Consider the following 27,605-nt stretch of genomic DNA (forward strand, 5'->3'; position numbering starts at 1 on the left):
TCAGAATCATGAGTGACACCGTCGCTATTGCCCTCTAATGCCTCGTCTTGACTACAACCGTCAATTGCGTCTTGTACGATATTTTTAATGGAGGAAGGGACTGAGAGTAAATTCCACTTTTGTTAGCAAAGAACTGCTAAAAAGTTAAAAACTAAAATTCTTATTTCTCAAATTTTCCGTTTTTCCTAGGCTTGGTAAAAAACCGTAAAAGATAATGTTTTTTTCTCCTTGATTTCCCCCTCCCTAATTGTTTTAAACCTTGGTGGAACATATTTTGAAAATCGTCGGGAAGGGATAAAAGCTAAATTTACAACCTCATTCTCCACTGATTCTGAACTCAAGCAGTGGCGATGAACGTGAAGCCTCAGAAAAACATATGTTAGATCATATTTCACCACCAGCGAACATTTATTTTAATAAAAGCTTTTAATTCGGGGGCAGAAGGAGAGAGGTAAATCCACCCCTTACTGTTCACCGACTTTTAGAGACCACATGTAGTTATTATTGAGAAGTCTCAAACACACTTTGTGTCATACTGCTTCAAACTCAAATATTACAATGAATGGATTGGTCGTTATTGCACGACGGGTTGGCCACCCCGTTCATGTGACCTCACCCATGCGACTTATTTATGTGGAGTATTTTCAAAGACGAAGTGCTTTCCGAGCAACTGCAGGATTTGAATCACCTGAAAATGCTAATCGAACAATCATTCGAGAAATTGGATGGAAATTCTCGGTTATGTCATGATATTAGCAAATCAGTGTTGAAGAGATGTATCTTGAGCGTTGAACATAGTGCGAGACAGTTTGAACAGTATAATACAGATTGTCAAATCATCTAGCTTCTTTTATTTCTTCACATACTGGGGAAACCGATTTTGTGCCCATCCTGTATTTCGAATGAATAGGAAGAAAGTTAGGGAGGACACATTGAAAATTTATTTATTTATTATTTTTTTTAAAGAGCTTTACTTCGGAAAAGTAATAATCAATATCACATATAATCACACAGATGGTCTTTAATAGTCGTAAAGATCATAACGCCGTTTACAGAATTGAATATCTCTAACTGTTACAAAGATATGAAAAAAATGGACACAGACTGCTATATTGCTTAAGATGGCATATTATCCTTCCTTGTTTAATATTATATAGCTTTTTTTTTTTTTTTTTTTTTTTTTTTTTGAATTATAGGTTATTGCAATAGAATAATTTTATGTAGTGTTGCAAACTTTCACAATGACCATCATATTTCAGGCGCCGTCTGATGTAAACGGTATTATGATCTTTACGTTTATTGAAAACCGTCTATGTGACTGGATGCGATATTTAACTAAGTAGTTTTTCTAAATAAAAATCTTTTGAAAAAATGAATTTTTCAATTACATATAGCTTTGTTTTCATCTATTAGAAACTCATCATATCATGTTAACTATATTCGGTAATAAGGTACTTTCGAAGTGTTTGCTATGTCTATCTTACCTCCCCTCTTACTGTTGTAGAGGCCTCCAAAGTTTAGATGTTTGTGATATTGTACGGTTGTCCTTAATATATAACACTAAATAGTAAGTGCAGTATTGTAATTTTAGTTTTACAGGCAGATTTGAAATATGTAATAACCTGAAGTAGTGGCATTTGAAAAAATGGGTTGGCAACACTTTAGGTTAGGTTGGCAACTGTTAATCTTGTGGTATTGTAAAGTATGTCAGTCAATGTCCCACTGCCGATATTTGCATCCTGCAGAATTTCATCATTTTCGTTTTATTAGTGTCAAAGTTACAAGAGCGTCTCAACACAAATGATCCACCCTGTAATATACAGGGTGTTTCAAACCAACATCGACAACGTTTGGGAGGTGATTCCTGACACCAAAATAAGACGAAAATTATATACTAACCTGGATGCACAAATGCTTCCTTTCGCAGTTATAGGCTGTCGAAAACGTGAAAAAATTAAGTTTAGAGATTCATAGCTCCAAAACTATGGGACCTACCGTAGTCGGTTAAGACTTTACTAAGGAACTAATATGTGCTCTATCCAAAAATACATGTTTCAGAATCCTAAGGTACTCACGCAACAACTTTGTACAGGCAGTTTGGTTACGGGGATATAATCTGAAGTACCCACTAACTAACTCTATAAAAATTGTTGCGGAAATACTGCAGGATTCTGAAGCATGTATTTTTGGATAGAGCACATATTAGTTCCTTAGTAAAGTCTTGACCCGACTACGGTAGACCCCATAGTTTTGGAGCTATGGACCTTTAAAGTTCATTTTTTTCACGTTCTCGGAAGCCTATAACTCCGAAAGGAAGCATTTGTGCATCGAGGTTGGTCTATACTTTTTGTCTTATCTTGGTGTCAGGAATCACCTCCCCAAACGTTGTCGGTGTTGTTTTGAAACACCCTGTATATATAGAATTGAAACGTCCTTGCAACTTTTAAACTAACAGACAAAAAATACTGATATTTTGAATAATGAAAATATCGACAAGGGGATGTCGTTTGACATATTCTTCAAAATTCCATTAAAAGGGAAACATATTTTTACATACATTTTCCTGATGATGCTCCTTCATCCACCTTACCTTCTCTTTCGCTCTCTTTTGTAGCTACCTGCTGTTTCTCTTCTGATGTGTCTTTCTTTTCTTGTTCTGATTTGTTTTGTTGAGCATGTTCTAGTACATTCACTTTCTGTTCCAACTCAGCGATCTTCTCTGCTTTCTTTGCATTCTCCTCTTGCAACTTTTTAATGTTGCGCTGTCAATGAAATCAGAATAAACTTTTAGAAAGTATTTGAATACTATAGTTAATTGTAATACTTAATGTAAACACAATTATATACATACGGTGAAAAGTAAAGCTTCATTACGCCTCCACGAAGATCTCTAAAATACTACGAATTCTCTTATATTTTAAAGTACAATAATAACTTTAAACAGAGGCTACAACAAATTTTTATAGTTATCATTTTGTATAATAATGCCGCCTCACTTCAATATGTCTGTATTTCCACATTCACGAAAAAAGTATACTGAAAAATAAATATAGGACAGATGCAGCCAACTTGTTTCATAGTAGAGTAGTACTTACGTCTGTTGAAAACCCCGAGTCAGTAAAAAGAATTGCTCTTGACACCTTTCCTAAGACCCCATCAACCCTGCTTCGGCCATTGGCTCCCAAGGCAAGCTGCTTGCTCCCCGGACATTTTTTATAACTAAAGAAAGCAAAGTGTTTGGAGTATATTAATAGAATATTTTTTTTAGAGCACTTAGTCCCAGATTCTGACACGGGTCGTTTATTTATCAGCGAACTGACAAGGGACGGGCACGTACTGGCTCCGCTGAGATCCGAACGAGACGATTTTGTTTGCATTTGAAGTGTTATAACTAGACGAATCCCCAAGTTATACGTGTCACCGGGCGGGATATCGTGAATTAGAACATATTTTGTAATCTAAAGCTACAAAAATTAGCTGGCAGAATAGATTTAACCAGCTCACTTGTTTGGAAACAGTTGGGCAGATGGAAAACTCGGCGAACACGTATCCCATCACTTTCAAGGGCACACCTTTTGGATTAAAAAGGTTTGCCCCAAGGTTTCTCGCAGGATCCACGTGGGGTCCAACTCAAAAGTTTAGATGGCAAGGGAGATTAGGTAGCACCGCGTTTGAAAGCTGTTGTGGAATGAAAGTAGATGGAACAAGTCTTGACTGTCTATGACAACTCTGTACAAAATGGCGGCGGGTCAAAATGTAAAAAAAAAAACTTAATTAGAAAGTCCATGGGAACCTTGTCCTTGCACTGATAACGCCCATCTTTAACAGGGATGAAGTTCTGTTCAATGCGAGTTTTGTGCAAAGTTTCGTTTGATTTGGTTACAAAATACAGCCAATAGCGTACGTTCCCAACCCCGAACACAATCAGCTTAATTTCGAAATGGTTCTTATTTCTAGTCCGTATTACTTGTATACCACGTTTAATTTGATTTGGAAAAGAAATGCAGCTAATACCGTAAATCAAACAAAGTTTGAAATGAGGGCTTGGTCTCAACCCGCTTTGATGTGGCCTATCTTCGGAAAGGGGCAAATTTTGTGTGTCATATGTTTTGGGCAATGTTTGATTTGATTCGGTTAAAAAGTGCAGCCGTGATCGCGAGCCAAAACACTTTATACAGGATGTTAGATTAATGAGTGCAAACAAAATAATGGTAAATACCTGATGTCACGACGATTAAAAAAAAAAAGAAAAAAAGAAAGAGAAAGAAAGACAAAAAAAAAAAAAAAAAAAAAAAGCTCTTGAAGTGTGGCTCAACGCCACAAGCTTACGAGCGACATATTAGGTACCGAACGCTTGAGAGAATGAACTTCAGAGGCCTACAATCAAAACCTCTATACGACATAGAGAGTACGGCTTAATGATTTAAAAACATTATCTGTTTTATTTCAAAATGCCGGCGCAAGGTATTCTTCAAAGGTACTGATGAACTGACAAATAATTCATTGTTGTTTCGTTAGTGTTTGCACGAATTCCCTTGTAGAGTTTTGACACACGTATTTTGGAATAGACCAGAAACTCCTTTCATTGTAGATTTAAGCCTTACTCTCTACGTCGTTTAATGTCTGAAATATAGGTTTCTGAATTTCATTTGTCTACGCTTTCGGCGTATTATATCTTCGAAACTTGTCGCATTTGACAAACGTTCAATTATCTACCCATAAATTTTGCAAATGGTCACGCGTTGACTTTGATATGCATACATAAACCAAAATCCGTAACCCCCTCGAAATCTATCTACAAAGAGATTTACGAGCGTCTATTACAGATATTGAAGTTAAGTTGCATTAGCTTTGTTCGAACAGAAAAGCAGTACTTAGTCTCTTCCACAGCATGCACCTATTCGATACGTTACTGCAAGGGATTACCATCATTGTATGCGTCTATCGATTACAGTGATTTAAAGGCAAGAAACTCATTTTCCAAATAAAGCAGCAACGTAACATTCCATATACAGTATCAATAAACTTAACAGTTTCAGCTGTGTCTTTCGATAGATCACTGCTGACAATTGAAGTCGTGACTTCCATAACCACACAAGTCCAGCTGAAGAGATATTGAGAAATTCAATAAAAACTGAATATTTGTTGGAAATGTGAACTTGGAAATCAGACTTTTTTCATACTTACACTTCGCTGAATAGCAAATACCACTAAGTATGAAGAAACAATCTGATTTGCAAATTCACATTTCCAACAAATATTCAGTTTTTATTGAATTTATTAATATCTCTTCAGCTGGACTTGTGCGGTTATGGAAGTCACGGCTTCAATTATGTTGCATTTTTATTCATTCGACCCGTTCAAATAAAGAGAGATACGAGTGACCGACCGAACACAGAAGTTGTAGTCACCAGGGGGCAGATCTAACCGCCGCAGCAAACGATTGGAAATCATCATAGAACGGAGACTACTATTGCTCCTTTTATTTATTTACCACTTCGAATATTTTTTATGTCTTTGTTATTCCCACTTTCCTGTTTGTATCATACATAAATCAGTCCGTCACTGTGAACTCCAGATATCGCCTTTTAGAACATTTCGTATTTTTTCGTCACCTAAAGCTTACTGATCAACATTCATACCAAATTTGGTTTTCGTAACTTCGGCAGTTCGGAGTGCGTGTCCTCTCGACATAGGTTTTAAGTGGCCGTCTTGGATTCATGATGGACATAGACTTTTCAATTAAGTATGTTTACATTTTGACCCTGTTATTTTGCACAGGGTTATCGTAGAAAGTCAAGACTTGTTCCATATTCTTTCACTCCACAACAGCTCTTAAACAATCTGCTACTTAACCCCCCCCTTGCAATTTTAAACTTTTGAGTTAGACCCCACCTGTGACAAGACGTTTTTACTTTAAATCGTTGTATTTCGAAAATAATACCACACGTGCTTTTCTGTTTTCACATTGTCATCGTTTCCGATTTATACGGGTGGCCATGGACCTTTCAATTACGTTTTTGTTTGCATTTTAACCCGCCGCTATTTTACACAGGGTTGTTGTAGAGTGTCGAGACTTGTTCCTCTTCTTTCATTCCACAACAGCTTTCAAACGATCTGCTACTTAACACCCCTTGCCATTTGAAACTTTTGAGTTAGACCCCGTCTGGGACCCTAGAGCAAAATCTTTTACTCTGAAAAGTGTGCCCGAGTTTTCCATCTACATAACCGTTTCCGAATAAATGACCCGGTTCAAAATAATCTGCCAGCTAATTTTTTGTAGCTTTTACATTACAAAATAACATTTACTTTTGTAGCTTTTACACTACTTTCTAACTCACGATACCCACCCGGTAGCATGTATAACTTTGGGATTCGTCTAGTTATAACATACCAAATGCAAACAAAATTGTCTGGTTCAGATCTCAGCGGAGCCAGTGTGTGCTCTTCCTTTCTGAAAACGAGTCATGATTTTACGTATCACTATTACCTTATAGTGGAAGAGATTTTCATCAAAGAACAGATAGACTTTTATTTAGTAGTAGAAGATTAACATTTCAATACTTTTCAGTTTGATTCTGATGAATGCTATCATTTGTTTATCTATTTCTCATAGCGGGCACTTCCTGTGACATCGTAATGAAAAAATTAGACGTTTCAGATTAACACTCGTGATCTGTTCATTTCTCATTAGAATTACATGTATTAGTTTGCGTAGCAACTAAGCTAAGATGCTTGTATAAAAGATGACACATGCAATGAGTTCAAGTCACAACGGAATCGAGACCAGGAATACATTATTCTTATAGATATGTTTTATAGTGTGAGGTACGTGGGGAAAAATTGTCAAACGAAGAAAATTAACACTAAAAATGTCAAACGATTTCTTTTTCCTGCAAAATAAAATTCCTCATTTTTTTAAAAAAATAAACGAAATGTCTTAACTATAAAAAGGATTCAGTAAACAAAAAATATTAAACTAAAAAGAATTAAAACAAAAAATATTACAAAATATAAAGAAATATTGAATGAGAAAAACAACTTTAAATTCAAATTGCCACGCGAAATATCTAAAACATGCCAAAAAATTGAGAAACGAAAAAATTAGCTAAAAAAATTTGATGGAGTATTTTTCGGCAAACTAAAATTCTTCAATGAACGAAAAATTCTTCAAGAGTAAACGAAAAAAAAAAAAAGTTTCCACTACAAATAATTAAAACAAAATATTTCAGTAAATGATAACATATCGAATGAAAAAAATAATGAAAAAAGAAAAATAAAAGATTTCCGTAATGAGAAAATAGTGAAATAAAAAAAATCTACAAATTAAGATTCTCAACTAAAAAACATACGAGAAGTGATCAGAAAGTAAGGTTACAAAGCCTGCAGTGAAACGTGTATATATTACTTCATACAACCTATACAGCCAACAGATAGTACATACATTAGGTTATTTTCCGAGTCTACACATCAGTTGAGGACTTGTCCCATCGTGGAAGGAGTTTGAAGAATCCCTCATGGTAAAAATCCTGTCCTTACGTGTTCAGTCACGTTGTCACGAAGTGTTTCACCTCCTCGTCTGACGCGAAGCTCTTTCAAGTGGGGAAACAGGTGAAAATCGCTTGGAGCGAGGTCCAGGTTGTAGGGAGAGTCCTGAATGAGCTCCTCCACGCGAGTTGTGTGCAAATTGTTGATGTCGTGCTGGGTCGGCCACTGCGCTCCTCGTTGGTAATGTTTTCTCTACCAGCCGTAAATTTTCGACACCATTCTGCGACATGTTGACGAGATATTACAGTCTCTCCGTAAACCACTACAGCTGCCGGTGAATTTCAGCTGCGGTTACATGTGTCACCCACAGAAATCAAATAACTGGGCAGACTTCTTCGCGAGACAAATTTTCCAAACGAGACGCCATTTGTGTTTACATACAACTAGCGCCGTAGGTAGCGGGTGGCTGAAACTCTGCATAGTTGCCATTTTTGATCCTCCCTCGTACAAAGATAATGAGTTCGAACCAAAAAGAGTCAAGAAACAGAAAATTCTTAAAAATGTTCGTTTATTTATTTTTCTTTTTTCTTTTGACATTTTCTCGATTTACTGATTTTTTTTTAAGTTTCACATGTCTCGTTTACTTATCCTTTTTTTAGTTGAAAAAATGTTTAATAAAATCACTTTTCTAAAAATTAATTCAAACAAAAAAAAATATTACAGTTCAAATCATTAAATGGTAGAAAATAAAATCTTAAACAAAAGGTTTCAGAACAGCGAAAAGATTAGTAGACAATGTAATTTTTTCAGATACAAAAGAAATTCAGAAGAAAAATAGTGAACAGTAGTTTAATTTTCTACGTCAACTTAATAAAAAAAAAGGTAGGTGAAATTAGTAGCACTGTACTGTTACTGATAAATATTTTTATGCTAGAACATCTTTTCTAATATAAAATCAACAAGTAAAATACCAGTAAAATTTAGTAAGCGGTATATATATATATATATAGCATAAAAAATAAAAATAAAAAAATCGCGTAAACATCTTAATTTTCATTATTGAATTTATTTAGTTCGAATTTATTTATTTATTTACTTATTTTGTTTGTCACAAATTTTTTGCAACTCAAAAATATATAAAATGAAATAACAGTCTTAAACAAAACAGTCAGAAGTTTAGAACTACAGAAAATATGGCAACACTTACTGAGTCAAATCTTTGGAGATGTTACCTATAATGGATTGCAGATATTTCATTGTTTTCATTCATTGTGTGTGTGGTTGACTTGAAATTAACCAATATAGTTTGAAAAAAAAAAAAAAATCAATTATGCACTATTGCAATAAACCACTTAAAATTGGAGCTCTTATTGCTTTACACCACGAAATAACTTTTCATCAATCAAAATTCATAGCTGATAAAATTAACTAATCACAATTTAACAGAATTCAATTTCGTAAAGATAGTTAAAGAGGAACAATAAATAACCTGATGTCGTAAGTAAATATTCCGCTGTGTAAAGGAACAGTAAATAAAGTGACGTCATAAAGCTACATTCCACTGTAGAATTTCTATAGGAACATGGTCAAGGTAAACCAAGAATATCCTCCAAGAGCTTGTCATAAGGCTTCATCTAAAACAGTTGCAAACAAAAGAAGTACCTTCCAAAGTTATAGCTCCTAATGAATAATAAGGCAAATGGGTCATTTATATAGCTCACAAAGTACACGGGTGCAAGGTAATCATACAAATCCCTGAGCCAAGACACACACCTTGCGTAAATAGGTGACTTGAAACTATTACATTCATACATCATAAAAGAGTACAAGATGGACCAATACGCACCCGTCAAAAATTGTTAAATTATTATTTTATTATTTTGTTACTTAAAAACCCGTCTACAGATTACAAGATCGTTCTATACACCTCTGTTAAAAACTAATATTTTAACCTCATCTAAGGGTACAAACACAGCCATGACTAGTATGAGTTTACTAACCAAAGGCATAGGGGTTGCAAACCGCGGAGTCATTAACCAGGAGCAAAGGGTTACTGACCAGGGTCACTGACCAACACAAGCCCAAGTACTACTGTATGATTGATTACTTTTTGTTAAAACTTTGTTAAGATGATTGATTTGAGTCTAAAATCGTTTTACAGCACCGGGGCTGTTTGAAACAGGACTTACTGTTGAAGAGGGATCAGAAACATTGCTTAGGTTTTAATCAAAGGAAAGTACCCTAACCGGGAATCTAACCTGGACCAAGTGCATTGAAAGCACGTTCGCTAGTCACTTGGCCACAAAAGGGCTTACGATTGTCTAATCACGACTACATTGATCTTCGTAAATATGCTCCGCCTATTACTATGTATCCAAAAGTTTTGCCGAATTTTGAACCTTCAAAGAAACTTGTAACATGAAGTAAGACGTCCTAGAAAATTCAAACAGTCCATATCAACAGAAATAACCTGTTTCCAACGCTGCAGGGCTGAATTATAGATCCCTCGGAGCTATAATCAGCAGAATGTCAAGTAAAGAAGTTGTATGGTACGTGGACCACCTCGCGTAGGGTTCGGTATTGCCTTTCCCGTAGATAGTTCGAAGAATGTAATATGGCTTTGCAATGTCAGGGAAATAAAAGAAATGCATTAGCATTAGACAGTCATGTCTAATATCGGTATGATGGGTGACTTTAGCAATAAGTGATTTACATTTTTTTTAAAGAATGATAATATCTTTGCGATTCACAACCACTAGTTCACAGTTTTCAATTTTTCAGGCATACGTTCCAATTGCTGTAAGTACAGTTACACTGTTGGTTTAGCTAAGTGTTAGCCGTTTGTGATGAACGATATCAGCAGCAGTCCATCAAGCAAACCTGCTGTTGATGTAGTGGTTGGAAGATGATTCATTTGATGCTAACAAAGGCCTGGCTGACGATAGATATTGTCAAAAGAACTTCGTAAAATATCCAAAATGATTGAGATTAGTGTCGAATCCATAGTTCTTGAGATCACTAAGCTGACGGGTGACCGTCCCGATGATATTTAAGCCCAAGTTCAGCCGAATAAACGAGTAGAACTCTAGAACCTCTTCGATTTTTTGTTCAATATAAACGAACAGAATTATCTAAAACATTCAGGAAGATTGTAAAAATGAACAGAACTCGGTGTCGGAAGAACCTGGAAATTCGTACAAATGAAAAGAACTCTGTAGAATCTTCTAGAGGGTTATGGAAATGAACAGAACTTTGTAGAAACATCTGGAATGTTGCGGAAATGGATAAGATTCCGCATCTGAAAATGATTCGTACTCTGTAGGCCCTTATGGGCATTTTTAGAAATTATGCCCCGGTCTTCGACTCATGATATTCGAGAAAATTCCCAGCATTGTGTTACATAATCACATTTAAGGCAGGATAACTCAGCAAGTATAACCCCTACCAGGTTATAGAAGTATGTTTTGTGGATGCTCTGTATATTTCGTAAAGACAGTAATTATTTTTTCGATTTATACTTTATTCTGCGACGCAAATAAGTTCTTTCTTCGGTGGGAATTGCTTCCTTCCCACGCAACTGGACAAAGAAGTCTCTCATTGTTTTTTCATATATATATTTAAAACATTGCTTTTTGGTGAGAACATTTCAGTAAGTGACGAATCTTCTCAGTGTTTCTCCCTGACTTATTATATACACGGTATATATTCTGCAGTTATTTGGAACTGAATTAAGTGCTTTCTTTAATCATTTATGGAAATACTAGCTGACCAGGTGTTCAAGTGACCAGAGTGACACCAGTCACATTGTTTTTGCAGTTCCTTATCTGTACTTTCTCACGCCCGAGTTATCACAATGTCTCGTGCATCGTGGCCAGTGGACTAAAATTAACATAAATTATTTTCCGTATTCTGTTTGTATGTGTATACAGGTGAGTTAACTGAGTGGTTTTTGGAATGAACTGCCAACACTCTTCAGTCAACCATTGCAGCTCTCATCTTGAACTTTTTCGTTCGAGGAGTTTGACTCTGGAATTGTGTGCAGCCACCACGCACGTTCCGTCGGGAATTAAGTCTGACTTTGTGTTAAGGAGCACAAGCTATTAGCCGGTGAAGGACGTTTTCTTACGGCTAGCCCCAATCAATAAGTCCCAGGTTGCCAAAAAATAACCTTGTGCGCCAAAAAAGTTTTAAACGCGCCCTCCAACGTCAGCATTCCACTTTGGAAACTGTGATATTTTACTGAAGACTCATCTTAACTCTTCAGGATTGTTTGGCGCAGCAACTGGATTTTTACGTGGGATTATCCAGGCAACTTTTCCCCCAGTGCTAATCCCTTAAGTGCGTCAATGGTGTGAGAGAAGCATTTACAGTGAAATCTGAATTATAATCTTCTATATAAAAGTGATAAAAAGGGCTACATTGCATTAAAAGGGCAAAGTGTGATTTTAGTAATGAAGATTATTATACATATTCTGTGTTAAGTGTTGTGTTCATTCCTCTTCGTTATTTTTTTTATATATTAGTATTCTAATAAATAAGTATACTGTTATTTAATCCAGTGTGTTTTCGTTGTGTGTGTGAATGATGTTTGTGTGCGTTATGGTCTGAATGACAGTCTGATCGTCCGTGAGGTTTTCGAGACGAGACATCCGAACCTCTCGGCGCCTAATGCTCACCTCAATATTGAGACCGACGAGCGATTTGGAAACAATTTGTAACCTCTTCTTGGAGAGGTCCTTCATCGTCCTATCCAGTTAAGTTCAGGTCTCAGGAGAATACTTATTGGTAGGACCACGAACAGCGACCCGAACACTGAGCGGTTACACAAGTTTTTCAGTTTATCATTTCTATGTATCTATTATTCCCATGCGAAGAAAGGCATTTCAGCTAGTTAATTTATTAAAGCAGAAGTACTTACCTTAAATCTTTTGTCTGTTGCGTAGTACACATCCAAGATCTGTCTTGTGTTAGTCTGCGCTTTTTTAGCCTCTTTCTCCAATTTCTTTACTTTTGCTCTAAGACGCTGATTTTCTTCTTTGAAAAATCTTAAAAAAGAAGAAAAAATGAGCAATGGTTACCATAGATACTATAACGGTGGGCAACATTGTGTTCATGGATTTTCTCTCGGTTCCCCGTTTCCATAATCATTTACTTCCTACCCGTTTCCTATTAACAATTCTTTCATAATCATTTACTTCCATCAGACATTCACCTTCTACAACTCAAAGGACACAAGACAACTGTCAGACGTTAAATTAGAAATTTAATTTCATTTATACCAATGGTGGCCAATGTAGTGTAGGCCAGGATAAGTTAGGGGCCAAGGAGTTTTACATTCATAATTTGTTGATTTTTGCACTAGCGAATATTCCTAGTGTATTAAACGCCTCTTGACGGAAAGAATGAACCTCAGCACACACTGAATATATCTTATCTGGAAAACTACAGGAGGCACCCTTCCGTTTTAATGGAATTGAATGTTGATTAAATTCAACATGGATACCACAGAAATAGTAGGAATCCTGAAAGCGTGTCATATGTTCCAGAAACAGAAGAAAACTGCACTTTTTTTTTCCCCCGGAAGCGGCCATGTAGTACCATGAAAGTAAGAAGACATTAATATATAGCAGTTACTATGTACCTATATGTAAAGAAATACTGTCACGCATTAGGGATAAATCGTCCAATAAAAGTATAGTTTGCGGTTATCCACTCAAATATATTTTTTCTATCTTACAATAAAAATAGCTCTTGAACTTCACAACTGAATTTCATAGAAGTATTTAGATCACTAGATCTTATCACCAGTAGTTTGATGTTAATCCAAGGACAGTTTGTCAAGTAAAACGGATAAACTTACGATGCAACGAGTGACTACATTTGTGTAAATTCTCTTTAAAATACGCACAGAAACATTACCTGAGTTTACGTTTGTATCATCATCTCTGTTCTTGTGGAATATTTCATCACACATTATATAAATATTAGATAGATACATAGTGAGAAAATATACAAAAAATGTACTAATGATAAGAGAGACTGTTTCTCTTCAAGTTTTCCTTACAACTGACGATGATTAGAGCTGACCATAACATGATATTTTGTAACTGTGCAGCAAAGTCATCGGATTTAACTCCTTGAACTTATGATAGTTTAACGCCCTCATTGAATACTTATGCCTATAGCTTAACACAGCGGTTTCCAGCCGGTGTATCGTGACACACTGGCGTGTTGTGCAGTCCCATATGGTGTGTCGCGAAATTTTATTGTGTCCACCAAAAATTTGAAAGCTCGATGCCGTGAGTACAGAAAGTAGACGACTAGAGCGAATTAAATTGAGCACATGTATAGTAGATGTAAAATAAGAAAACACAAGTTTCATATATTCTTTGACAAAACTGTTAGGTGGGACACAGGTTCTTCAAACCTTATGGTCACAAGACGACAAAATTGGTAATGAGGATAGTTCAGCAGTACCTAAAACACATGCAGGATTGTAACCAAACTAAGTACATTGTCAAACTAAGTACATTGTCAATATGCATAAAATAAACGAATACGTGTTTATTTTATGCGAGAAAACTGTTCTTGGGGGGCAAAACCTCTGCCCAAAAGTTTGGACAAGAGCAGCACAGGAAACAGACTGAAGGAATGAAATTGTACACAGATATAATAAGAGACGAAGTGAAGCAATGATATGGTTTGTAATGCACCATATACACCTAGGTTCACACCATTGTAATTACTGTACTCTGTGATAAATTTAAATGTCATTACTCATTATCCGCTCGCTCTACGTACTCCAAGATCGCCAATGCTAGGACCTACAATAAAAACTAATTTAAACTTCTTGCAGTCAGTTGGGAAAACATGTGCCGCAAGTAGCTACGCCCTTGTCAAGAAAATTACAAAACAGGTAGTAACTTTTTTTACTCTCTGCGTTCTCTTAAACAGAGATGGGTGCCAGTATCTTTTGAACAAGATTATACATTTGATATTTCGTAAAACAGAGCTTGAAAAAACTCACCTCATCTCTTCGAGCTCAGATGTCAGTTCAGTATTCATTCTTTCTATCTCTTGTTTTTCTTCTCTTAATTGAATAACTTTGTCTCTTAGTTCGCAGGCCTCTACTGATAACTTTACGAGCGCTCTGCGCAATTTTAAGGTTTCACCTTTTCTTGTCACTTTAAGAAAGATAAATTAAAACAAAGTCAGACAAATATTACATACATTTTTATTTCTGCTACAGATTAAAACTATAGTTTAAAATTATTCACTTCTGAGAGTTCATTGTGATTAGAACCAACGAAGACTATTGTTGTATTATTATAGAAGCAAAGGAAGAATCATTTTTTAAAAATATCAATACGTTATTTTAAGCAGCATAACAATCTCTACAAAAGTAATATCATATTTACAGAACAATTGGGTACATCATTATGATTTTTACGTCTATTGAAAACCATCTAAGTGATTAGATTCTGCATTTATCTAAGCAATTTTTAAGAAATAAAGCTTTTTGAAAAAAAAAGTAACAAAAATAATCGAATTTCTTATCCTTGTTCATGTGTGTTCGAAATATATCACATCATGATCACAGTATTCAACTGTAAGGTACTTTGAATATACATTGAGCCGTGTGTCTCACTTGCGTTATTACTGTTGCAGAGGATTCTAAAAGTTGGATGTTTCTGGATTTTTGTCATACCATGTTTTCCTTTGTTTGTAACACTGGATAATAAATGTATTTTAAGTTTTTGTTTAATATGTAGATTTGAAATACGTAATGAACTGACGTAGTGCGATTTTGAAAAAGAAATACAAATTTATGGTGGGATGGCAACACTGTTAAACTAGTTGTATTGCAGAGCATATCAAACGATTTCCCCTCTCGATAATTCCATCGTACAAATTTTCAGCGCTTTTATCCCTAGTTTAACAATTACACGACATTTCAAGATAAATCGTCCACCTTAGGTGTCAGATAATGACATGACATACCTGATTTTACAGTTTTTTTTTTTTTTATTTTCAACTTTTCCAACATGTTTCTTTAAAATTCCCGAAGTATTTACTGAGCAGATTTGAAAACTTTGAAGGAAATTATGATGTTGAATACGTACGTCTCCATCGTAACATTTTGTAGAAAAAGCTCTTTGTTTTGTTGTAGTCAACGAAAAAACAGTTCCGCTCGTTACTGAAAATTGAATATTTCCCTCCAAAATATTGCTAGTTCTTAACTTATTGAAACAACAAAGAGTTATCGAATTTTCAATTTCTCAATTATTGGTTCTTGCTATCTATTACCGTTTTTTCCAGTATGGTTACAGTGTTGAAACCGGAAATTTTATATATTTTATTTCCAACATTTCCGGTTTGAATAGAGAGACAAAGTTCCAGATTAAACTTATTCTTGGAAGTTGAAGCCATATCAAAAAGCCATTTCTTGCTATCTCTTATTGTTTCTGCTCTATAAAAATTAATATTGAAACCGGAAATAGCAGTAAACTTCACTTTTCTCTACTAAATCCGAAAGGGGTAGGAAAAATATGGTTTCTTCCCTTTAGATGCTGAATCGATTTCAAGAAACGACCTGACACTATCTGTTACTGTTTTCGCTCTATTGCGATAAACTTCAAAACCGGAACTTGTTAATTTCTACCACTTCCGGTTTGAGTACAACGTTAACGGATCAGATAGAACCTATTCTTGGAACGCTGAATCGAATTCTAAAAACTGCTTCTCAATATGTCTTACCGTAACCATATTTATTTTGATACCTGTAGACATACAAACTTCCGACCCTTACGCATAACATATACAGTTTGGAAATATACAGTGCAGCCCACTTATAATGAACTCGGAAATAGAGAATTATTGGATATTACGAACATAAATGAAATCCCGTCAACACCGCCAATTTAAAACATGGAAGAAATGACTGTATATTACGAACAATATTTTCCGTAAAGACCGTTTATAGCGAAGTTTTCATAACGGGATCATGTTTTCTTTTCTTCTGCTCGTAGATAACTCAGATACTGCAAAACTGGTCTTCATAGCTGTTATCGCTGTGCAAACCACGCATGACTAACTTCTCCCCCTCCCACTGGGATGACAGCAGAAATTGCCTCGGGTGCTGATATTTCCGGCAACGCGTGTTTGTGCATTGCTAGATTGAAAGATGGCAAATAAAAGGAAAGCCATCTCTCTTCAGACAAAAGTGAAAATTATAAACGAAGAGGTAAAATTGAAGAAAAATGAGATTGATATATATATATGAAATCCCGCTGAATACGCTATCAACGATTTAAAAAAAAAATGGAAATAAAGAAGTTAAATGAAAACTGTCTGTCTGTGAATAGGAAGAAAATGCGTGGTGCTGTGTAAAGCGACGTTGAAGATGCCTTTTTAAGTTGTTTTGCAATGTAAGGGCGAAAAATATTTCAGTCAGTGGGGAAGCAGAGACAGGGAATTACGTTTGTCGAGTACGTCGCTGCAGACGATGAGCTTGTAACTGACGATCTCGATCCTGATCATTCAATTGTGGAAAGCGTGAGGAAGGCTACGAAGGAAGATGAAGCAGATTTCGGTGATGAGGGAGAAGTGGAAAATATGAAACAAATCGTGAGTTCCAAAGAGGCGATCCAAGCTCGGAAAACTTGCAACGCTATCTTATCGAACACAGCAACACGGCGCCGGACAATGCATTTTGGGTATTTGTGGAAGTGGAAGCGGCGATGCTACGAACGGCGGCAGCAAACACGGTTCAGAAGAAAATTACAAACTTCTTCGAGCGTGATTGAACAGGTAGAAATAACTGCAATATGTATGATAGTCTAGATAACAACCCAATTAATAAAATTATCTTAGATGTAATGCTATACTGCTGTATATTCCTTTTTAAACGCATCTACTTGTTATCTAATCCTTCGTTTTTTTTTTTTTCATAATTCGGAAAAATACACGAGTTTGATTATAACGAAGTTCGGATATAAAGAACTCATTCTGTTGGTCCCTTGAAATTCATTATAATTGGGCTGGAGTGTATATATATATATATATATATATATATATATATATATATATATATATATATATAATTTAGAAAAAAAAACTTTTTATTCAGTCAAACTTAAAGGTAAATAAATGGTTATTCAATTAAAATTAAGGCGATTCTGCGACAATGTTTAGATGTAAGAAATGATCGATACAAAAGTTTTTGAGCATGTTAACTGAATACCTTAAATATGTAGATTTCTTCTTCCGCAAACAAATAAGGAAAATATGAAAGAAAAATGAAAACGATGTTACTTTCCACAATTATGCAAAATATGTATTGAACTGCGCGTTGTTTTCTTAAGTGTGGAACAATATTTCTTAAAAAACTTCCGGGAGCGTTGAATTTGTAACTTCAAAACGGCTCAGCGTTTCGCAGAACTATTATGATGAATGTACATTTAAACCTCCTTTTCACTCACTCTCTTTCTCTCTGAAAAACTCACATTGTACTCTTGCACTTAAAAGACGTTCTCAATAATAAAATTTACTTTTAATGAATAACAAGGAAATTTATTTATCTTTCTACACTCCCCCAATCTAATTAAGTTCATGGAGAATATAAATATATGGATTCCTGCATTTACTTATCCATTTCGAATGAGTATACCCGTTCCCTGAGATAATAATATTCTTTTAAAAAATGCAATTCTTGAAGAATTGTGAAATAAAGTTGTATTTAGTTTAATTTACACGCATCCCGCTCACCTGGCCTCTAGTCAGTAAGATACGCCAAGATAGTACATAAGATTGCAGTTAAGATCCAATCTCTTAAGGTACAAATTCACACAAAGTACAAATGCTTCCTTTCGGAGTTATAGGCTCCGAAAACATGAAAAAAATGAACTTTAAAGGTTCATAGCTCCGAAACTATGGGATCTGCCGTAGTCGGATCAAGACTTCACTTAAGAACTAATATGTGTGCTATCAAAATACATGTTTCAGAATCCTAAGGTACTCACGCAACAATTTTTATAGAGGGAGTTTGGCTTCGAGCATATAATTTGAAGTGCTCACAAACTACCTCTATAAAAATTGTTGCGGAAGTGCCGCAGGATTGTGAAACTTGGATAGGGCACATACTAGTTCTTCAGTGAAGTCTTGACGCGACTGCGGTAGGTCCCATAGTTTTGAAGTTATGGACCTTTAAAGTTCATTTTTTTTTTATGTTTTTGGCAGCCTATAACTCTGAAAGGAAGCATTTGTGCACCCAGGTTGGTCTATACTTTCTGTCTTATCTTGGTGTCAGGAATCACCTCCCAAACGTTGTCAGTGTTGTTTTGAAACACCCTGTGTATATAAATGACGTACAAATTGTATACGTTATGTATCAGCATTTTTCCAAATTAAATTAGAGTTTAATGAGTTTTGAATTAAATCTGGGTATTATTTCTTATGCATTTTTTGCACAGATTGGTAATTATGTCATAAATCAAAGGTATTATCATAAATGCATTGTATTATAATTCTGTAATTACCTCAGTAACAATATTAATCAGTTTACACTATGACACAGAACTACACTTCGAGCGTCAAATCACAAAATTCAAATCACCTTTTTCAAAGTTATATTTTATACAAAATATATATTTTCTATATATTTATATAATTCTCCCTTTTCTTTATTTCATAATTATTCATTTGGGGTATATAATTAATGCTCTCTTTATATTGCTACTATTACTATTCTCTTTGTGCTTCTTGCATCAAAACTCAATCAGAAAATGCATGTATCATGAGAATTAAGGAGTCGTTTTTAAGATATAATGAAGCCCTTACCCCCCAAAAGCAAAATACTTTCCGGATAAGCTTGTATAGTATACGGATTTTCCCCACAGATGAAACCTAGGCAAATCGCTTTCGTATGTAATAAATCGCTTTCTCGCACTTAAAAACTTGTTTCCAGTAAATTTCATTAAAGTTACGTCAAAATAATCCTCAACAAATATTTTATACACCGAAAGGTGCTTTACAGGCAAAGTTACTACATCGAAACGTCCTAAACCAGTGATATGGGGTCTTACTCCCACGTGTTAAAATAATACGGTAGTTAGTGATCTCTTGCCTGTCAGATGACAATTAACAGATTAATTATTTCTTTTTTCAACAAGCAAGACTTTATTTTACATGAATTAGAGGTTACAATTACAAATTTTGATTATGTTCTCTCGCAGGAGACCATTCGTCCAGCTTGGAGCCTTATACGAATGACAGCAAGTTATTACAATGAAAAATACAACTTACGTCAAGTATGCTGGTAAGCCACCCATGATATGCAGATCTTGGTTGGTTGCTGAGAGATCCGTTGGTTGTTCCGAGATGATCTTTGGATCTCTCCCTTACCTTTTTATATTGGATTAATTTCGTCAGCCAGACCCTGAGGTTCTCCGTAACAGCCTTGTTTGTTCACTTAATTACTTCTTACGCTACGTGACTGCCGGAGAACCTCATTAGTCCACAATAAGTGTGACTGTTTATCCCAAAATTCTTTTGTTATCTAACTTAAGTACACATACATTTTATCACTAGAATCCAATGTTAAAAATTCTTTTTTGATATATTTCTTCTTGAAGAATGAGCTCATTTTTTGTTTCACTCATTTCATAGTTTCATTACACACGATATTCTTTACCATGTTGTAAATAATACGTGTGCCAAGTTTGGTTGAAATTGCCCCAGGCGTTCTAGAGTTATGCTGGAAAACAAACAAACAAACAAACAAACACAAACACACACACACACACGCACACAAACACACACACACACACACACACATATCTTTCATTATTTCTTGCGCCTTCCTACAGGCTTGAATCATCTATCGCTCGGTATGTGAGTTTCTTACATTGTAGCTTTTTGTTTGTTAATTTGATGACTGTACTTAACAGCATGCGCATTGCACAATTGCGTAAAACATAATGTGTACATACTATAACTGTGTCTCACAATTAATAAATTTTTCTTTCCGTGCATAGTTAAAGTCGAGTGATTAGTAAGTAGAGACAGTAGAAAATTTTAAAAACAAATTGAAATATGAGGGGAAAGCATTAAGCACAAACTGGCTAAGAAATCAATCATGCAAATGTGTTCGATGATTAATAAAAAATAAATAAGAAACAAACTGCATGCAACCATCATAACAAAACTATTATACTAAATCGAAACTAAACGCATGCGGTAAAAGCTTTCCCACCACCACTATAACATTTGTAACTTACGGTCACAGTGTCCTTGATTGAAATTACGCTTCTGGATAAAAACGCGTAAACACTGCAAATAAATTGTAATTATTAACATTTTTTTTTCTCACTCGTTCTTTAATATTTTGATAGATCACGCGTTTAAAAGAGAGACAAAAAATTTAGTTCAACACAGTCAGAGTGAAAATGGTTAATACTCAGATTCCGGAGATATAAATAAATAAATAAATAAATACATGAAAACTGAGCAATAAATAAATAAAAAAAAAAAAAAACATAAGAAAACTGATTTTGGCCCTGTTGATTTTATATCAAGTGTTTCAGGATCATAAGCAAGAGGGGCACAAATTACAGAGAAATAAACTACACTCGCAATTACAAATATTACGAATGTTGTAACAAAGATGTTAAACACGTTAAATTAAATGCCGTACAGACACAAAATAACTATTGCGTAGGAAATGTAATTTCATTGAAAACAAACTCGGTAAAAAAAAATCTATACTGCTATCTTCTAATTTACTTACACTTTAAATTTGTATACATAAATATTTCTACCTATCTGGAATTTCGAATTGAAATTTTTGTTGTTCTTTCAATGAACTTTTTAAAACTTTCAACAAATTAACTTTCAGGTGTTAGTCTACCTTATTGTTACTTTACAATAACTGTTAGTTTAGACTACAAACAAAAGACAAAAACTAAAGCTTTACATGTCAATAGAAAATGCTTACATATATTTTCTCCGGAACTTATCCTTCTCTTTCTCATCTTTTTCTTCCTTCTTATTTCTGGTTTCTCACTAGTTATACCGAAGCTGAAAATATACACCAATTTTCATATTATTTTACCAGAGCAGAATATATATTTTTCTTATATTATACTTAGAGTGTGGTATTATACAAAGTAAAATATTCGAATATAGAATAGACCCAATAGGAGTTAAGGAAATTAAATGGCACGGAAAAGGGAGTGGTATAGGCTGGAAACTTTTAATTTTTTGTTTCTTGGGTGGTTTTCTTAAATGGAGAAGGAAACAAAAATCACGAACCAGGAAAAGGGTGTTTTGTTTACGAACGAATAACAGCAGCAATTAAACGTATTGAATTTGTTAATGATAGACTTAATTTTATCACTCTTAAGAGCCGGTGGTGCAATATTACTGTTCTGAATATTTGCCCCAACAGAAGATACAGATGACGATATAAATGACAGTTTTTGCGACGTCGAACGTATATTTGATCAACTCCTGCGACACCATATGCAAATTCTTAGGAGATTTTAACGTGAAGGTAGGACGAAAGAATATCTTCAAACCAAATGTAGGGAACGAAAGTCTGGGTAAGCAAGGTAATGACAACGGCGTTAGACTTGTGGACTTTGCAACATAAAAATAAATAAATAAAAAGAAAAAAAAATATCGTGAAGGATACAAAATTCCCGACATCGTATCATCCATAAATATACTTGGACTTCGCAATATGGAGAAAGACATAATCAAATTGATCTCGTATTAGTAGATAAATGAAGACAGTCTTACATAATTGATATTCGGTTGTTTAGAGGAGCAGACTGTGACAATGACCACTACCTGGTAGCAGCGATGATAAGAGAGAGATTCTCGTTGGATTCAACATCTGAAAACAGAGAGGTTTAATTTAAAGAAATCAGAGAAGGATCAAGCGAGAGGAGAATGCCAAACTGAAGTGTCGAATACATTTTCGGGGTATATGGCCAAAATCTCGCGGGCAAAACATTGCTGCCCATAACATCGCGTGGCCAAAATCTTGCCAACTATAGTCTTCTCGCCGTCCAAAATCCCGCGGGGCTATAACCTTGCCGTTCAAAATTTGCTATAGCCAGAATCTCGTGTGGCTAAAACCCCGCCGCTCCAAATTTTGCTTGGCCAAAACTTGCGGGACGAAATCTCGTCTGGCTAAATCTTGCCATAACAATCCATAAAAATCTATCCATAACAATTTGGTAAATGAATTTCTGGGGTCAAGAAGAAGTTGTTCTTGTTGTTGTTGCAATAATAATAATAATAATAATAATAATAATAATAATAATAATAATAATAATAATAATAATAATAATAATAATAATAGTGATGATGATGATGTTTGAAATGTTTATTGGGAACAAACAGCATTATAGTCACAAGTGCCCCAAAAAAGAAAGAAGAAAAGGTTTATACAAGCATACGGCGCATGCAGATAGACGTAACATACAACTGATCATACAAAAATAAGTAAAATGAAATAAAATATTGGTTAAGAAAAAATAACAAAAACATGCAATGCCTATTACAAAGTGAAAAATACAAAGAAAGCAGTAGTAAAAAAATATATAAGCCTAATTATCATGCATTTGGAATAAGTATAGCGTATTAAATACAAAAATAAAACATTATTCACGGTATAGTTGAAACAGTTTACAAAACATTAAAATAAATAAATAAATAAATAAAATAAAATAAAAATAAAACGGTTTCAGAAAGACACTACGTACTTGGTATTAGAGTTTGAAATTAAACACCTCAAGTAAAATACACTCATTCATAAGACTAATAATAATAATAAAAATAAAATAAGCATACAAAAAAGTAGAAGAATTGCATATGACATATTAATAAAAACTCGTGACCAAGATAAAAAAAAAAAAGAAGTGTAGTATCCAAAGAAAAAATTAACAAGGATAGAAGAGAGGAAAAGATGATAGGAAGATAGGAGAAAAAAAGCAATCTAAAAAATCTTTCAAATGGCACCTTACAAGTTAATTAGGAAATCATTATTGGTCTTTTAGAATTTTAATTAATTGTGAACAGACTTTAGCAAAGTTACTTTGGAAGATATCTAGAACATAGTAATACTTGTTGGCTGTATCCATAGTTTTATAGATTGAACATTTCAAGGTAGAAATATTCGAAACAAAAGGTACAAAATTTCTGACATTACGATAAGGAATTCTTATGGACCATAAACCATCAATGAAAAAAAAAAAAAAAAAAAAAAAAAAAACGAAGAATATTATGAAAAAAAAAAAAACTCAAATCAAAAATACACCGCCTATCAGTTAGAGGTAACAAATGGAGCTCATTGGATATGCATTACAAGGTCATATCTTTGAAATCTTTAAACTTCCACCGTAACCAGGCTAAAAAAATTGTTTTGAACAGATTATATGGCATTTATAAAGTGCTTAGCTTCACTATTCCAAATGAAAATGCACGTTGCAAATGTATAAAATTTTACAAGTGTTGATATTCGAAAAATTACGGCAAAGCCATTTTAACATTGCTAAGTTTTTTCTAGCCTTAGATGTAATTACCTGCAAATGTTTACAAAATAATAGCCTGTTATCTAAAATTATCCCTAAATCCTTGACATATGTTCTTGAGAAAGTTATACCTTAATTTTGGTAATATTCAAAGGCAAAAAATTATTTTCTGACCACTTGACAACTGATTCAATATTCTCTTGTAACGTAACTTGATCATGAAGGGTTTTAATTTCCTTAAAAAATTTTGTCCTCGGCATAATCAAATATCTTCAAGTTATATAATAATAATAATAATAATAATAATAATAATAATAATAATAATAATAATAATAATAATAATAATAATAATAATATTTATTAGGCAGCAAACAGAATCCATAGCAATAAATGCGCCCAGACAGCAGGCACATAATACATGGAACCCTACATATACAACAGTGTCAGATTATATATAACAGCAGGCAAAGCTATACATGCAGTCGATATCGTAAAATAAAAATAATAGTAATAATAACCATAATAAAATGAACATACATTTTTTTTTTAAAATTACATATGACATGCAAATAAAGACTCGTAACTAAAATACAAAAGGAAAAGTACAGTATCCGAAAAAAAATAATAAAAGCTTGAACGTAGAAGAAAAGAAAAGATGATAGGAAAATAAAAGAAGGTAGATGACTAAATTACGAACTAACAACACTTAAGGAAAAGTTTTCTAATGGCACCTTGCTAAATTAAATACGCTTTAGGAATTTAGTAAGTTGTGAACGGACTTTAGCAAAGTTAGTCTGGAAAATATCTAGAACAGAGTAATATTTGTTTGCAGTATCTATAGTTTTATAAATAAAACATTTTAAAGTAGAAGGAGTTGAGGGTGATCAAATTTTGCGTCATGTATTTCAAAATAAAAACGCATACACCGAACTCATTCGATCGGAATCAAACTTACTGTGGAAGTAGATCTTGATCTGTTTGCAAGCGTGTGAAATATCACATAGCGCAAGCTTTTAAGTTCCCAAGTTATGCACAAGTGAGCTTCTAAATCATTGGACATAACGAAAACATAAGAAATGCCGTTTAAACATCAATCGAAGATCAGCCTTGGGCAACAAAAATAACAATCTATGCGTATTTCACTTGTAATACAATTGAAGCGATTAGAGGGTAAAGGTGGTAACAAATTGAACATTTCGGGAAAATTGACTTTCACAACTATGTCTGTTAACACACACCCTTCATCGTTTCCAAATCTCTTTACTGGGAGGAGGACTCACTAATTGATGTGTTATGTAACATGATTAACATACAACACATGCATAAACTGCCAGGATTCAACATTTCAAAAAATCTAACGTAACACCTTTATCTTCAAAGCTTTTAAATTATCTATGTGTTACCTTTAAGTTTATAGTTATAGTGATATATAAAGCACTTTACACTGAAAAAAGTCGTTCTGGCGAGGTTTTGTACTGACAAGACTCCTTCTAGGAGAGATTATTTCCCGTGAGGTTCTGATCAAGAGAGATTTTGTTCCGTAAAATTTTGAAGTGCGAGCTTTTAGGCTGCAAGTTTTTCTTTCTTTTTTTTTCTTTTTTCTTTTTTTAAGTGAATGGAGCACATTAGAAGAAAGAAGTGTGATTTTACGAAAGTTAAAATTATTGAACTTGAAGCTAATTGTAACAATAAAACCATTCGGAACATGTACAAGGACATCAACGAATTTAAGAAATTCGTGCTCGACCAACCTCGTGAATTAGAGAAAGCAGACGGAACAATTCTCACGTATACAGATACTGTAGTACTTTGAATAGATGGAAAGATTTCTTTGACAATTTGATTAACGTCCAACAAAAAAATAATCTTCGAAAAGAAACTGAAATCCATACACCAGAACCGTATATTTCTGACCCTAACAGAAAATAGAAATTTTAAAAAATAACTCCGGGTGTAGACGAAATTCCCACTGAGTTAATTTTTGCTGATGGAGAACAACTGTGGAACGAGATACACAAACTCATTCTCCTAATCTGAAACAAGGAGAAACTGTCATAAGGGTGAAAGCAATCAATCATTGTTACAATTCACAAGAAAGATGTCAAAATTGACTGTAATGATTATCGAGGCTCTGTCTTTTGTCAACATTCTATAAAATTCTCTCAAATATTCGAATATCAAGACTGACCCCATACGCAGATTAAATTATTGGAGATTATCAGTGCGGATTTAGGTGAAATCGATCAGCTATCGACCACATATTTACGTTTCGTCAAACACTCGAAAAGAAATGGGAATACAATTACTGGTACATCAATTATGTATTGATTTCATAAAGGCCTACAACTCGTTCAGGAAGGAAATATTGTACAACATTCTTACCGAATTTGGTATACTGAAAAAAAAGGAAAAAAAAACTAGTTAGATTAAATAAGATGTGTCTAAATGAATCCCAAAGTAAAATCTGAGAAGGAAAATGCCTGACCACGAGCTTTCATGTCGAAAATGGTCTGAAAGAAGGAGATGTGTTGTTGCCATTAGTTTGTTCAATTTTGTTTTAGAATACGCTATAAGAAAAATTGAAGATAGTAACCCGGGCCTACAGCTGAATAGCACTCAAGAGTTATGCCTAATGCTGATGATATAAATTTGATTGGATGATATGAAGACAGAAAGAAACGCAGAGGTATTACTAAACGCCTACAGGGACATGAGTTTAAAAGTAAATACAAAAAGAATTAAACATGTGGAAAATTGCGAAGACCGTAATATTACAAAATATGGATACATCAAAATATATAATAATGGTTTCAACAAAGTGGATACTTTCAAATATCTATGATCAACAGACCAAAACTATCTCCACGAAGAAGTTAAATGTCGTACAAAAGCAGGGGGTTCGTGTTATTATTCAGTCCAGAAGCATTTGTCCCCACAAATTTGAGGCTTAAAATATCTAAAATGATAATTATGCCTGTTGTGCTGCATGGCTGTGAAAGATGGTCGGTCACCTCCAGGGAAGAACGTAAACTAAAAGTGTTTGAGAATAAAATTGTGAGGCGAATATTCGGACCGAAGAGGGACGGAAATGTAGAATGGCAAAAAACTTCATAACAAGGAACTGCATACTTTATACTATTGACGAAATATTCTTTGGGTCATCAAGTTTAGGGGGATCAAGTTGGCAGGTCTTGTAGCCAAAATGGAAGAAATTAGGGATGCTTTCGAAGTTTTAACTGGAAATCCAATCGGAAAACGACCATTAGGAAGACCTAGGCGCAGGTAGGAAGACAATATTAAATCTCCGAGTTCTGTAGGCTATAGAGTTACTTAGAATATATTTTAAAGAAATAATAACATTAATGTAGATGGCAAAACCTGATATGGTAAAACAAAAAAGTATTTATTTTCTTTGTTTTGTTCTAACACTTAACATAAACAAATAACTTAAGAATGCCAGTGGAATGGATGTAAAATTAATAAGAACACCAAAGACTGTTTTAATTAATTGAAGCCAGAGTAAAGGAACTTATACTATTCGACTCAATCTGCATCTGCCTATCTGTCTATTCCTCAGTA

At 34.3% G+C, this 27,605-nt stretch overlaps 1 protein-coding gene across 2 annotated transcripts in view; it reads right to left on the reverse strand.

The window, feature by feature from the left end:
• The window catches only part of LOC145688022 (tRNA (cytosine(34)-C(5))-methyltransferase-like), a 202,690-nt gene that overhangs the window by 16,355 nt on the left and 158,730 nt on the right, over nucleotides 1–27,605 (reverse strand). Inside the window, exons 16-19 of one of the 2 annotated variants that reach the window (XM_081761693.1) lie at nucleotides 21,482–21,564; nucleotides 14,516–14,672; nucleotides 12,407–12,533; nucleotides 2,591–2,762 (exon numbers count right to left, since the gene is read on the reverse strand). In XM_081761693.1, coding sequence (XP_081617819.1) covers nucleotides 2,591–2,762; nucleotides 12,407–12,533; nucleotides 14,516–14,672; nucleotides 21,482–21,564 — 539 coding nt within the window. Of the gene's footprint in view, nucleotides 1–2,590; nucleotides 2,763–12,406; nucleotides 12,534–14,515; nucleotides 14,673–20,765; nucleotides 20,818–21,481; nucleotides 21,565–27,605 lie in introns of those variants that run through there. The other variant, XM_081761694.1, reaches the window with a different exon arrangement.

The sequence above is a fragment of the Thermobia domestica genome, chromosome 6 (genome assembly GCF_964235325.1).
Source record: "Thermobia domestica chromosome 6, izTheDome1.hap1.1, whole genome shotgun sequence".
NCBI lineage: Eukaryota > Metazoa > Arthropoda > Insecta > Zygentoma > Lepismatidae > Thermobia > Thermobia domestica.